The sequence below is a fragment of the Bombina bombina genome, chromosome 3 (genome assembly GCF_027579735.1).
Source record: "Bombina bombina isolate aBomBom1 chromosome 3, aBomBom1.pri, whole genome shotgun sequence".
Taxonomy (NCBI): Eukaryota; Metazoa; Chordata; class Amphibia; order Anura; family Bombinatoridae; genus Bombina; species Bombina bombina.
This window is the reverse complement of record NC_069501.1, coordinates 978845641-978860872: the sequence shown is the minus strand read 5'-3', so window position 1 is coordinate 978860872 and position 15232 is coordinate 978845641. Positions and strand designations below refer to the sequence as shown.

At 43.8% G+C, this 15232-nt stretch overlaps 1 protein-coding gene across 1 annotated transcript in view; it reads right to left on the bottom strand.

The window, feature by feature from the left end:
• Positions 1-1197: 1197 nt before the first annotated feature.
• LOC128652572 (uncharacterized) overlaps positions 1198-15232 on the bottom strand; it is a 194019-nt gene continuing 179984 nt past the window's right edge. The window contains exons 15-16 of the mRNA XM_053705504.1: positions 1599-1872; positions 1198-1406 (exon numbers count right to left, since the gene is read on the bottom strand). Of these exons, the coding sequence (XP_053561479.1) occupies positions 1198-1406; positions 1599-1872 (483 nt within the window). The remainder of the gene's footprint in view (positions 1407-1598; positions 1873-15232) is intronic.

The window sequence follows — 15232 nt, the reverse complement described above, 5'->3', positions numbered from 1 at the left end:
TTCGTGCCAAAAAAATTCTCGCGCCAATAATAACGCAATAAAGTCTAGTATTTGGCGCACCTGCGGGCCTAATACTGCCTGCAATTTGCAAGAAAAAAGTAGTCAATTTGAAAAAAAGACTAAACCCCAGGTAACAAAATATTTATTAAAATGTTTATTTTCCCCAAATATGAAACTGACAGTCTGCACAAGGAAATACATGAACCTGACTCATGGCAAATATAAGTACAATACATATATTTAGAACTTTATATAAATTCATAAAGTGCCAAACCATACCTGGGTGTCTTAAGTAATAAAAAACATACTTACCAAAAAGACACCCATCCAAATATAGCAGATAGCCAAACCAGTACTGAAACAGTTATCAGTAGAGGTAATGGTATATGAGAGTATATCGTCGATCTGAAAAGGGAGGTAGGAGAAGAATCTCTACGACCGATAACAGAGAACCTATGAAATAGATCTCCCGTGAGGAAAACCATTGCATTCAATAGGTGATACTCCCTTCACATCCTTCTGACATTCCCTGTACTCAGAGGAATCGGGCTTCAAAATGCTGAGAAGCGCACATCAACGTAGAAATCTTAGCACAAACTTACTTCACCACCTCCATAGGAGGCAAAGTTTGTAAAACTGAATTGTGGGTGTGGTGAGGGGGTGTATTTATAGGCATTTTGAGGTTTGGGAAACTTTGCCCCTCCTGGTAGGATTGTATATCCCATACGTCACTAGCTCATGGACTCTTGCCAATTACATGAAAGAAAAATAATTTAATACATATATCTAAAGGGACGGTTTTGGACCAGAAGGCATTGCACACTGCACACTTTCTATGTATGTATGTTTGGATTTATTATTCAAAGGCACTTAAGTGGACGGTTGAAAAATTTATTTTTATGTAACAAATTACTGGCAATTAACAATTCTAAAGACAAACACTGTTAGCTTTTATACATTACTAAAAAAAAAAATAAAAAAAAAAATGTATGTTCACAGGAGACATCTTCACATTACAGACGTTTCATTATGTAGAAGAGTAATCAGTCTGAATGCATAGATTTTGATAGAGCTACTCCTACTCACCAAAAAGGGCATTTGCCCAGTGCACACAAGCAATGCCTTATGAAGGATTCACGTTAATATACTAATAAAGAATTATAAACTAGCTTGAATACATATTGCTAATATTCTTTTTTAAACATCTCTTGTGTTCCATACCAGATTTTCTTGCCTCTCCAGTGTAGTTGCCACGGGATCGTCAATATTGTTTCTATTAGAGATCGATGTTGCACGAGAGGTGTAAAAGGCACATTCGTCATCTAAACATGTTTCCCAGAACCTCTGTTTTGCAGATACTGTGGCATGGAGACGCAATCGTGCAATGTGTGGTAAAGAGCAAGGACCTAAGAGCAAAAAGGTTAAGTGAGTAGAGTTGCAAATGAGATTATTCATTTTCTAAAGGTAAAAGACCAAAAAACACTATACAAAACTTCAGTTTTGAGAATCACCTAACAAAGTTAATCTGTTGTATCCTGGAATAATAAAACAAGTGTTCATTGCACTTAAGCATACCCAAGTCAATAGAAAGAACCTACCCAAAGTATTGGTAGGTAAAGCTTTGAGAGCAGGATGTGCAAGAAATGATAGCGGCAAGCTGGCCCGAATATTTTCTGTACAGGCAGGTGGTGGTATGACAACAGCAGCAGCACTTTCAGAATCTATTGGTGTAAAATGTGGATGCAATATCTGAGAAGTGGGTAGGTTATTAGCAAAAGAAATCTCTGACATTGCTGTCTCTTCAATGTTTTGGACAGAGAAGGATGTGGGGGTGGTCACTGTCACATCCTTTGATTTTGGGGTAGGTATTTCCTGGAAGAAATAAGAAACGAACATTTACCAGACGGAATGTAAATATAAGCCAAACAATGCCCTAAATGGGCCCTATTTTGAGCCAAAATAGAACATACAATAATGAAACAAGAGATCTGGAAGCAATCTATATATTTTACAAGCTGTAATTGGCTGCCTCTTTGTTAGAGGGTATTATTTTATAAAATAATCAAAACCAACATTCATGTTCTAAACAATGTAAAATATGATAATTCCAATCCCTCTATCAGTGTTTCTAAAAGCGAGCCAATAGTAATCTTCAATTAAATGATGATAATGTTCCCTAGTCATCTTTGAAGACATTTCTATTTATAAAAGTTCCAACATATTACATAGTGCTGCAACATTAAATATACAGTAATCAGAAGAAATTTACATAAATCAAAAGGATATAGGGCCTTGCCCTTGAGTCAATGTAAGATGACGGTTATCAAACTGGGAGAAGTTTTTTTGTTTTGTTTTTTTTTTACTGTGCAGAGTCATGCTAAGAAGAGTGCTGCAGATGCAATGAGGCTCAGAGTGCTCTGCTGTAAGTACAACTGTACCAACTTTTATTGATTTTAAATAGCTACTCCTTGCTTCTAAATACCACTTCCATGTCTGTCCTATCCACTCTGTAAAAGACTGAGCGTTGACGTGAAAGCAGATCTTTGAAGAAATTCTTCCTCAGGTAGGAGACTTAAAGTGAAAGTAAATCCTAGCGTTTTACAAACGCTAGGGTTTACTATTGAAACAAATAAAGGGCACTTTCATTCATGAAGTATAAGATACTTCATGTAGAAAGCTCCTTTATTTGATTCAACCGATCGCTGCTCTTAGCTCCTACAGCAGCGCATGGCTAAAAAAAAATTGGTTAAGAGGTGATGTTTTCACCTCTTAGCCAATAGCCGTGCGGGAAATCCGGCACCCATGGGCTCCAAGCCGGATTTACTGCACGGCTATTGGCTAAGAGGTGAAAAACGTCACACCTCAGCCAAAATTTTTTTTAGCCGTGGGCTACTGTAGGAGCTAAGAGCGGCGATCGATTGAATCAAATAAAGGAGTTTTCTACATGAAGTATCTTATACTTCATGAATGAAAGTGCCCTTTATTTCAATAGTAAATCCTAGCGTTTGTAAAACGCTAGGATTTACTTTCACTTTAACATTGTCTCAGTAATACTGTCAAGCTATATATTTTTTTTTACATAGTGGAGTAGCACATAGGGAAGCTGCACATCTGTCATGGTTCCAGTGTATGGCAAACTATATAGCTTATCTTGGGCCTAGGTCTGGCTCCTATCTTAGGGTCTCTACTGTCCTCTGTTATCCCCCTATTATATTCTGGCTGCAGCCAAATCAACATTGTGCCATAAAACATTTACTTTAGTTCCCATATGTGGTTTCTCATACGTGGGTATGACATTTTGTGTGCATGTATGAATGAAATTGTGTGTGCCAGCCTGTCCTTTAAATATATTTTATATTTTGTTTATTCCTGGCATTTAATGATGAGGAATACATCAGTTTGGGATTTACATGGAAAGGTCCAAGTGATGCTCCAAGACATTTGTGTTTGTCAGGAGGTTCTTGCAAATGACCGCATGTGACATACAAAACTTTGCAAACAACTGGGCACCAAACATGGGGAGGTAGCAGAAAAACATCCAGAATTTTAAGAAAACTTGTTGCCTTTTGAAAGTTGTGGAAGAATTCTTAAATACCTCCCTCACTTCCCTCATCCCCCAGTCATTCTGCCGAGGGAACAAGGAACAGTAGGAGAAACATCAGGGTATAAATGGTGCCAGAAGATAAATTAAATTTAGGTCCGCCCATCGGACATACAGGCGGGAGCCATGGACTCTCCTCCCCTCGATGGAAATTAAATCATCAGGTAAGCATAATTTATGTTTTCCATCTAAAGGGGAGGAGAGTCCACGGCTTCATTCATTACTGTTGGGAACATATACCCAAGCTCTAGAGGACACAATGTAACCGGGAGGGTAAAAGGCGGACCCTAATCTGAGGGCACAACAGCCTGCAAAACCTCTCTCCCAAAAACAGCTTCCACAGAAGCAAAAAACATAATTTATGCTTACCTGATAAATTTATTTCTCTTGTAGTGTGTTCAGTCCACGGGTCATCCATTACTTATGGGATATATTCTCCTTCCCAACAGGAAGTTGCAAGAGGATCACCCAAGCAGAGCTGCTATATAGCTCCTCCCCTCACATGTCATATCCAGTCATTCGACCGAAACAAGACGAGAAAGGAGAAACTATAGGGTGCAGTGGTGACTGGAGTTATAATTTAAAATTTAGAACCTGCCTCAAAAAAGACAGGGCGGGCCGTGGACTGAACACACTACAAGAGAAATAAATTTATCAGGTAAGCATAAATTATGTTTTCTCTTGTTAAGTGTGTTCAGTCCACGGGTCATCCATTACTTATGGGATACCAATACCAAAGCTAAAGTACACGGATGATGGGAGGGACAAGGCAGGAACATTAAACAGAAGGAACCACTGCCTGTAGAACCTTTCTCCCAAAAACAGCCTCCGAAGAAGCAAAAGTGTCAAATTTGGAAAAAGTATGAAGTGAAAATCAAGTGGCAGCCTTGCAAATCTGTTCAACAGAGGCCTCATTCTTAAAGGCCCAGGTGGAAGCCACAGCTCTAGTGGAATGAGCTGTAATTCTTTCAGGAGGCTGCTGTCCAGCAGTCTCATAGGCTAAACGTATTATGCTACAAAGCCAAAAAGAGAGAGAGGTAGCCGAAGCCTTTTGACCTCTCCTCTGACCAGAGTAAACGACAAACAGAGAAGAAGTTTGCCGAAAATCTTTAGTTGCCTGTAAGTAGAACTTCAGGGCACGGACCACGTCTAGATTATGCAAAAGACGTTCCTTCTTTGAAGAAGGATTAGGACATAATGATGAAACAACAATCTCTTGATTGATATTCCTGTTAGAAACAACCTTAGGTAAAAACCCAGGTTTAGTACGCAGGACTACCTTGTCTGAATGAAAGATCAGATAAGGGGAATCGCAATGTAAGGCAGATAACTCAGAGACTCTTCGAGCCGAGGAAATAGCCATCAAAAACAGAACTTTCCAAGATAAAAGTTTAATATCAATGGAATGAAGGGGTTCAAACGGAACACCCTGAAGAACTTTAAGAACCAAGTTTAAGCTCCAAGGAGGAGCAACAGTTTTAAACACAGGCTTAATCCTAGCCAAAGCCTGACAAAAAGCTTGGACGTCTGGATTCTCTGCCAGACGCTTGTGTAAAAGAATAGACAGAGCAGAAATCTGTCCCTTTAGTGAAATAGCGGATAAGCCCTTTTCTAAACCCTCTTGTAGAAAAGACAATATCCTAGGAATCCTAACCTTACTCCATGAGTAACTCTTGGATTCACACCAATATAAATATTTACGCCATATCTTGTGGTAAATTTTTCTGGTAACAGGTTTCCGAGTCTGTATTAATGTATCAATAACCGAATCCGAAAACCCACGCTTTGATAGAATCAAGCGTTCAATTTCCAAGCAGTCAGCCTCAGAGAAATTAGGTTTGGATGGTTGAAAGGACCCTGAATTAGAAGGTCCTGCCTCAGGGGTAGAGACCATGGTGGACAGGACGACATGTCCACTAGGTCTGCATACCAGGTCCTGCGTGGCCACGCAGGCGCTATCAGAATCACCGATGCTCTCTCCTGTTTGATCCTGGCAATCAGTCGAGGTAGCAACGGAAAAGGTGGAAACACATAAGCTATGTTGAAAACCCAAGGGGCTGCTAGTGCATCTATCAGCACCGCACCCGGGTCCCTGGACCTGGATCCGTAACAAGGAAGCTTGGCGTTCTGGCGAGATGCCATGAGATCCAGATCCGGTTTGCCCCAACGACGAATCAGTTGAGTAAATACCTCCGGGTGAAGTTCCCACTCCCCCGGATGAAAAGTCTGGCGACTTAGAAAATCCGCCTCCCAGTTCTCCACGCCTGGGATGTAGATCGCTGACAGGTGACAGGAGACTCTGCCCAGCGAATTATCTTCGAGACTTCCAACATCGCTAGGGAACTCCTGGTTCCCCCTTGAAGATTGATGTAAGCCACAGTCGTGATGTTGTCCGACTGAAATCTGATGAACCTCAGTGTTGCTAACGGAGGCCAAGCTAGAAGAGCATTGAATATTGCTCTTAATTCTAGAATGTTTATCGGGAGGAGTTTCTCCTCCTGAGTCCACGATCCCTGAGCCTTCAGGGAGTTCCAGACTGCTCCCCAGCCTAGTAGGCTGGCATCTGTTGTTACAATCGTCCAATCTGGTCTGCGAAGTCATTCCTTTGGCCAGATGAACCCGTGACAACCACCAAAGAAGAGAATCTCTGGTCTCCTGGTCCAGATTTAGCAAAGGGGACAGATCTGAGTAATCCCCGTTCCATTGACTTAGCATGCATACTTGCAGCGGTCTGAGATGTAGGCGCGCAAATGGCACTATGTCCATTGCCGCGACCATTAAGCCGATTACTTCCATGCACTGAGCTACTGATGGGCTTGGAATGGAGTGAAGGACACGGCAAGCATTGAGAATCTTTGATAACCTGGACTCCGTCAGGTAAATCTTCATCTCTACAGAATCTATATCTAGAAAAGGGACCCTTGTGAGTGGTAACAGAGAACTCTTTTCCACGTTCACTTTCCACCCATGCGACCTCAGAAATGCTAGAACTATCTCTGTATGAGACTTTGCATTTTGAAAACTTGACGCTTGTATCAGAATGTCGTCTAGGTACGGAGCCACCGCTATGCCTCGTGGTCTTAGTACCGCCAGAAGTGAGCCCAGAACCTTTGTAAAAATTCTCGGGGCCGTAGCTAACCCGAACGAAGGGAAGAGCTACAAACTGGTAATGCCTGTCTAGAAAGGCAAACCTTAGGTACCGATAATGATCTTTGTGAATCGGTATGTGAAGGTAGGCATCCTTTAAGTCCACTGTGGTCATATATTGACCCTCTTGGATCATGGGTAGGATGGTCCGGATGGTTTCCATCTTGAACGATGGAACCCTTAGGAATTTGTTTAAGATCTTTAAGTCTAAGATTGGTCTGAAGGTTCCCTCTTTTTTGGGAACCACAAACAGATTTGAATAAAACCCTTTCCCCTGTTCCGTTCGCGGAACTGGGTGGATCACTCCCATCACTAAGAGGTCTTGTACACATTGTAGAAATGCCTCTTTCTTTACTAGGTTTGTTGATAACCTTGACAGATGAAACCTCCCTTGTGGAGGAGAAGTTTTGAAATCCAGAAGGTATCCCTGAGATATAATCTCCAACGTCCAGGGATCCTGCACATCTCTTGCCCAAGCCTGGGCAAAGAGAGAAAGTCTGCCCCCCACTAGATCCGTCTCCGGAAAGGGGGCCCTGTCTTCATGCTGTCTTAGGGGCGGAAGTAGGCTTTCTGGCCTGCTTGCCCTTGTTCCATGACTGGTTGCCTTTCCAACCCTGTCTGTAACGAGCAGTAGTTCCTTCCTGTTTTGGAGCGGAGGAAGTTGATGCTGCTCCTGCCTTGAAATTACGAAAGGCATGAAAATTAGACTGTTTGGCCTTTGATTTGGCCCTGTCCTGAGGAAGGGTGTGGCCCTTACCTCCAGTAATGTCAGCAATAATTTCCTTCAAGCCGAGCCCGAATAAGGTCTGCCCTTTGAAAGGAATGTTCAGTAGTTTAGACTTAGAAGTTACATCTGCTGACCAGGATTTAAGCCATAACGCTCTACGCGCCTGTATGGCGAATCCGGAATTCTTAGCCGTAAGTTTGGTTAAATGCACTACGGCATCCGAAACAAACGCATTAGCCAGCTTAAGGGTTCTAAGCTTGCTCAAAGACTCATCCAATGGTGCTGTGCGAATCGCCTCTTCCAGAGACTCAAACCAGAATGCCGCTGCAGCCGTGACAGGCGCAATGCATGCAAGAGGCTGTAATATAAAACCTTGTTGAACAAACATTTTCTTAAGGTAACCCTCTAATTTTTTATCCATTGGATCTGAGAAAGCACAGCTATCCTCCACCGGGATAGTGGTACGCTTGGCTAAAGTAGAAACTGCTCCCTCCACCTTAGGGACCGTCTGCCATAAGTCTCGTGTGGTGGCGTCTATAGGGAACATTTTTCTAAATATCAGAGGAGGGGAAAAAGGCACACCGGGTCTATCCCACTCCTTGCTAATAATCTCTGTAAGCCTCTTTGGTATAGGAAAAACGTCAGTACACACCGGTACCGCATAGTATTTATCCAGCCTACATAATTTCTCTGGGATTGCCACCGTATCACAATCATTCAGAGCCGCTAACACCTCCCCTAGCAACACGCGGAGGTTCTCAAGCTTAAATTTAAAATTTGAAATTTCTGAATCCGGTCTCCCCGAATCAGAACCGTCACCCACAGAATGAAGCTCTCCGCCCTCATGATCTGCAAATTGTGACGCAGTATCAGACATGGCTCTCGTGTCATCGGCGCGCTCTGTCCTTAACCCAGAGCTGTCGCGCTTGCCTCTTAACTCGGGCATATTGTATAATACTTCTTTCATAACATTAGCCATATCATGTAAAGTGATTTGTAAGGGCCTTGATGTACTTGGCGCCTCAATCTCACGCACCTCCCGAGCGGGAGACGAAGGTACTGACACGTGAGGAGAGTTAGACGGCATAACTTCCCCCTCGTTGTCTGGTGATAATTTCTTTATCGGTACAGATTGACTTTTATTCAAAGTAATATCAATACAATTGGTACACATATTTCTATTGGGCTCCACATCGGCTTTTAAACATAATGAACAAGCAGATTCCTCTGTATCAGACATGTTTAAACAGACTAGCAATGAAGCTAGCAAGCTTGGAAATTACTTTCAATAAGTTTACAAGCAATATAAAAAACACTGCAGCGCTTTTAAAAACACAGTTGAATAACAAAGAACTAATTCAGTTATAGTCAACAATTCTTTAAATGTATAAATTAGCAGAGGATTGCACCCATTAGCAAAAGGATGATTAACCCCTCAGTACCCAAAAACGGATATCAAATTAAGATTTAACGCTTTTATCACAGTCAAACACACTGTCACAGGTCTGCTGTGACTGATTACCTCCCTCAAAAACGAATTTTGAAGACCCCTGAGCTCTCTAGAGACGTCCTGGATCAAGGAGGAAGAAGCAGGAAGACTGTGCTAGAATTTTAACTGCGCAACAAGGCGCTTAAAAATAAAAAAAAATAAAAAATAAAAAAAAAGGCCCCTCCCACTCATTAACAGCAGTGGGAGACCTGATATAACGGTTTCTATGCAGAAATAAACGTTAGCCATGTGGAAAAAAATCATGCCCAAAAGGATTTATTACCAAAGTACCTCACAAAACGAATAACATGCCAGTAAACGTTTTAAAAAACAAACTTCTTTTAATGTCATGCAAAGTTATCACTAAGCCTGCTACCAGTCGCTTCCACTGCAGATAAGGCTTAAGCATTATTTCAGTATTAACAGTATTTCCTCAGTCAAATTCTAGTCCCTAGAAAATAACTCTACTGTGCATACATTTATCAGCCTGATACCAGTCACTACTACTGCATTTAAGGCTGTACTTACATCATACGGGTAACAGCAGTGTTTTCTTAGTCAATTCCATTCCCAGAAAATATTGTACTGCACATACCTCATTTGCGGGGGACCCCGCATGCTATTCCCATTTTCTGAAGTTACCCCACTCCTCAGAATGTCGAGAACAGCCAGTGGATCTTAGTTACGCCTGCTAAGATCATAGAAAACGCAGGCAGTTTCTTCTTCCAAGTACTGCCTGAGATAGAAAAACAGCACACTCCGGTGCCATTTAAAATAACAAACTTTTGATTGAAGAATAATTAAGTAAAACTCCAACTCCTCTTACGACCTCCTTCTTTGTTGAGGGTTGCAAGAGAATGACTGGATATGACATGTGAGGGGAGGAGCTATATAGCAGCTCTGCTTGGGTGATCCTCTTGCAACTTCCTGTTGGGAAGGAGAATATATCCCATAAGTAATGGATGACCCGTGGACTGAACACACTTAACAAGAGAAAAGTTAAATTTGTAAAACTTTGTAAAAAAGTGTGCAGGGAGGACCAGGTAGCCGCCTTACAAATTTGCTCCATAGGAGGTCTCATTCTTGAAGGCCCAAGACTAAGCCACAGCTCTAGTTAAATGAGCTGTGATCCTCTGAGGAGGCTTATGTCCCGCTGTCTCACCAAGTGAATCAAGCTCCTCAACCAAAAGGACAAAGAAGTGGAAGAGGCTTTCTGCCCCGCTTCCATGAATACACCACACAAATAGATGAAGAATGTTTGAAATCCTTTGTAGCCTGAAGATAGAACTTTAAGGCACGGATCACATCCAGGTTATGAAATAACCTCTCCTTAGAAGAAGGGATAGGACACAAAGGAGGAACAGCTATTTCCTGATTGATGTTACGGTTAGACCCCACCTTGGGAAGAAACCCCAAACCAGTGCGAAGCACAGCCTTATCTGCATGAAGAAAAAAAGATAAGGGGGCTCACATTGCAAGGCAGCCAGTTCAGATACTCTGTGTGCCGATGCAATGGCCAACAGGAAGTGAACCTTCCAGGACAGAATCTTAATGTCAATGGAATGCATAGGCTCAAACGGAACCCTCTGCAATACCTTAAGGACCAAGTTTAAGACAGGCCTGAGTCTAGACAGAGCAAACAAAACAACAAAAGATTGTATGTCAGGGAGCTCAGTTAGTCTCCTATGCAACAAGACTGATAATGCCAAAATCTGTCCCTTTAAGGAACTAGCAGCAAGACCCTTCTCCATTATGCCACGGATATCGATGCTTCTCACACCAGGACAAGTAAGTCTTCCACACCTTATGGTAGATGCAACAAGTGACTGGTTCCTTGCCTGAATTAGAGTATCAATCACACTTTCAGAAAAGCCTTTCTTGGCCAAGAGTAGGCGTTCAATCCCCACACAGTCAGCCTCAGAGAATCAAGATTTTGATGCTGAAAAGGGCCTTGTTCCAGCAGATCCCTGCTACAGGGTAAACTCCATGGCGGAGAGGATGACATCCCCACCAGAACCGCTAAGGCATCTATTAGCTCTGCCTGGGGATCCCTGGACCTCAACCCGTATCGGGGTAGCTTGCAATTGAGTCTAGGCACCATGAGATCTATCTCCAGCGTTCCCTACCTGAGACAAATCTCCGCAAACACTTCGAGATAAATAGACCATTCCCCCGGATAGAGGGATTGCCTGTTGAGAAAGTCTGCTTCCCAGTTGTCCACACCTGGAATGTGAGAGTGAGCAGCTGTGGGACTCCACCCACTCCAAAATCCAAGACATCTGCCTCTCTAGCTAGGGTGCTCCTTGTACCCCCCCCCCCTCCGATGGTTGATGTAAGCCACCGAGGTAATGTTGTCGGTCTGGAATCTGATGAAGTTGAACGACCCCAGAGGAGGCCATGCCTTCAGAGCATTGTAGATTGCTCGGAGTTCCAGAATATTTATCGGAAGGAGAGACTCCTCCCGGGACCATTTTCCTTGTGCCATCCTGTCACCCCAAACAGCTCCCCATCCCGCCAGACTCGAATCCGTGGTCACAATCTCCCAGGAGTGTCAAGAAGGATGTCCCCATGGACAGTTGCTCCAGATGAATCCACCAAGAGAGAGATCTGAGTCTGAGCATCCATGGATATCTGCTGTGATAGATCTGAATGATTCCCGTTCCACTGTCTCAACATGCACAATTGAAGAGGTCTGAGATGGAACCTGGTGAATGGCATGACATCTATGCTGGAAACCATGAATCCGATCACCTCCATACACTGAGCCACCGAGGGGCTTGAGGAGGACTGAAGGGCAAGACAAGAGGACGCAATCTTCCTGTGTCGATTGTCTGTGAGACATATTTTCATGGACAGTCTATTATCATGCCCAGGAACTCTACCCTGTTGCTGGGAACCAGGGAACTCTTTCCTGAGTTGATCTTCCAACTGTGAGATTGGAGTAACAGAAGAAGCGCCCTCGAATGATCCTCTGCGGGACTGAACGACAGCGCCTCAACTAGGATGTCGTCCAGATAGGGCGCCACAGCAATGCCCCTGGATCTGGCCACCGCAAGTAGCGCCCCCAGAACCTTTGTGAAGAGACTCTGGGCTGTGCCAGGCCAAAGAGAAGGGCCACAAACTGGAAGTGTTGGTCCAGAAAAGCAAATCTCAGGAACTGGAAATGGTCCCTGTGAATTGGCACATGAAGGTAAGTGTCCTTGAAGTCTATAGTTGTCATGAACTGTCCCTCTTGAACTAGGGGCAGAATAGATCTGATCGTTTCCATTTTGAACGATGGAACACTCAGAAACTTATTTAAACACTTTAGGTCCAGAATCTGACGGAAGGTGCCCTTCTTTGGAACCACAAAAAGATTTGAATAGTACCCTAGACCCCTTTCTGCTTGGGGTACTGGTATGATAACACCTAGAGAGGAGAGACACATTCTAGAAAGGCTTCTCTCTTTTCCAGTCTTGAAGACAGGTTTGATAGGAGGAATCTGCCCCTGGGCGGATGGGATGTGAACCCTATCCTGTAACCCTGAGCGACGACGTCCAGAACCCAAGGATCCTGAACGTCCTGCAACCAGGCTTCTGAGAAGAGAAATAATCTGCATCCTACTTGGTCCAGAGACCAGTCGGGGGCCACCCCTTCATGCCGTTTTTTTCTCGGTGGGCTTCTTGCTTTGCTTAGACTTCTTACAAGAATGAGTCAGTTTCCAAGTTCCCTTGGACTGGTCAGTTATCACGCAGGCAGCTGGCGCTGGGCCTTATCCGTACGAAAGGGGCGAAAAGTAGATCCTTTAGGCTTAACCTTCTTATCCTGCGGTAGGAAAGCTCCCTTGCCTTCCGTAACTGTGGATATGATCGAATCCAAGCCAGGACCGAACAGAATCTTTCCTTGAAAAGGAAGGGACAACAGCCTCGACTTAGAGGTCATGTCCGCAGACCAAGACTTTAGCCACAGAGCCCTGCAAGCTAAAACAGAAAAACCTGACACCTTAGCATTCAGGCGAATAATTTGCATATTGGCATCACATATGAAAGAATTGTCAATCTTCAGCGCCTTAATCTTATCCTGTATCTTGTCTATGGAAGTCTCCCCTTAGACAATTTCACACAGGGATTCACACCAATATGTCGCAGCTACGGCGACCGTGACTAAAGCCGCTGCCGGCTGAAAAACAAATCCTGTGTGTTGAAACATTTTCCTTAACATGTTTTCCAACTTTTTATCTATGGGCTCTTTGAACGACGACCTATCCTGGAGGGGAATAGTTGTCCACTTTGCAAGCGTGGAGATAGCACCATCCACCTTAAGGACAGTAACCCACAGCTCAAGCTGAGAGTCCGGGACGGGGAATAGTTTCTTAAAAGGAAGAAGGGGAAAAGGAAGAACCTAATTGCCCCCATTCATTCTTAATATTTGCCATCTTAACAGGAACCAGGAAGGCCTGAGGCACCACCCTGTCCTTATATACCTTATCAAGCTTAGGAATCGCAGGTTCTTCTGGAAGTTTCGGTTCCAGAACTTCCAGAGTAGCAAGCACTTGTTTCAGCAAAAAGCACAAATTTTCAATCCTAAACCTAAAATCAGGCTCCCCCGCAGCCGGAGGTTTAATGGACACTAACTCCGACCCAGAAGGGGCATCCTCCGAAGAGTCAGAGGGCCTTGTCATCGCATAATGCTTTAGATATTGCCACAGGCGTAGACAACCCCTGGGCCAGGCCGCCATGATACAACCTACGCTTCTGCTTAGCAGAACGTGGTAAGGCATGGATCACTTTCGATACCGCCGTTTGCAGTTGATCCGCAAAATCTGACGGCCAACAAATCTCTCCCGCAGGAGTAATGGTTGGACCCTGGGGCGCTGCATGTGCAATTGGAGATGGATGCAGGGAACGCACCTCATAGGACGGGGACCTCTTAGAGGTGGACAGCTCAGTAGTACTAGACATCCATTTGCTCTTAGATGTCGTAACTTTATTAAGGCATGTGGAACATAGTTGAGCAGGCTGATCTACCAGAACCTCCTCATAATAAACACAAGATTGAGACCTTGTTAAAGAGGGTGCTTGCGCTGTTATTAAGGACTAGATTAACTAAATAGGCACATTTATACCTCCAATAGCCCGGGCACTCACCACCTCCTATGACCTGCACTACAGAAACCGTTTTGTCTCCTGCGCCGCTGATCAGAGGAAGAGAGATAGCCACACCCGGTCACATGAAATGCCTGGCACGACCGCCCCTGCCTAAGGAGAAAGCGTGCCAAAAAAAGCTGCACAATATTCCCGTAAGTCACCTGAAAGTTCCACACATTGCCAGAGCATCATCTTGCACATAACGCAGCAATGACAATAAATATCATATATAAACCCCCCCCTGTTCAATAATCCCCTTACTAGGAATATTAATCCTTGATTCTTTAAAGATAAAGGAATCACACTGTGACCCTGTCTTCCGTGTTATTATGTAGTAAAAAGTGAAACGATATTACCAGAATCTACGCTGTGGAACAGGAACACGGCCCTTCAAGTGTGACAGGTTAGTAGCCTCGCTACTGACATGGACATGAGCGTAAAAAGCAGGCAGTGAAACTCGTCACCGCCGATTGCTTGTGGAGACGTTAATATGACTCGGGATGGTTTCACAGAAAGACTCTCCCTGCATCTCCAGACTCTAACTTTCGCCTAGGCTCTCACAGAAAGGCTAACAGGACTAATTAAATCTCCAGTCCCAATGCGAAGAGTACTACCCTCTATAAGAGACTTCTCTGCCGTCCTCCTGTCACGAAAGGCAAAGAATGACTGGGGGATGTATTTAAGCCTTTGGCTGGGCTGTCTTTGCCTCTTCCTGGTGGCCAGGTTCCTAATTCCCAACAGTAATGAATGAAGCCGTGGACTTTCCTCCCCTTTAGATGGAAACATTAATTTTGCTTGCAGCCAAATGTGTTCTTTAAAGTTAGGAAAGGCAGCATCAGATAAGATGGATTCCACCCCACTCTCTGACAACACTATCTCGCCGCATCTCAGACATGTAACATGATGTGAAGGGGCAAGTGTTAGATGGGATCAGGAAAAGCCAATTTTATGCACTGCAGATTGAGAAATCCACTGATGTGACCAACTGTGCCCACATGTTGAAGTATTTGCTTCACATGTAAAAGACATGGACATTCACTAAGAGTGTTTATATTGTCATCCACTGCCTGCCCACACAACTGGTGAAGACAATGTCAAAGCATTGAATAAATTCATGACAGAGCCATATTGATGGGAAAGGT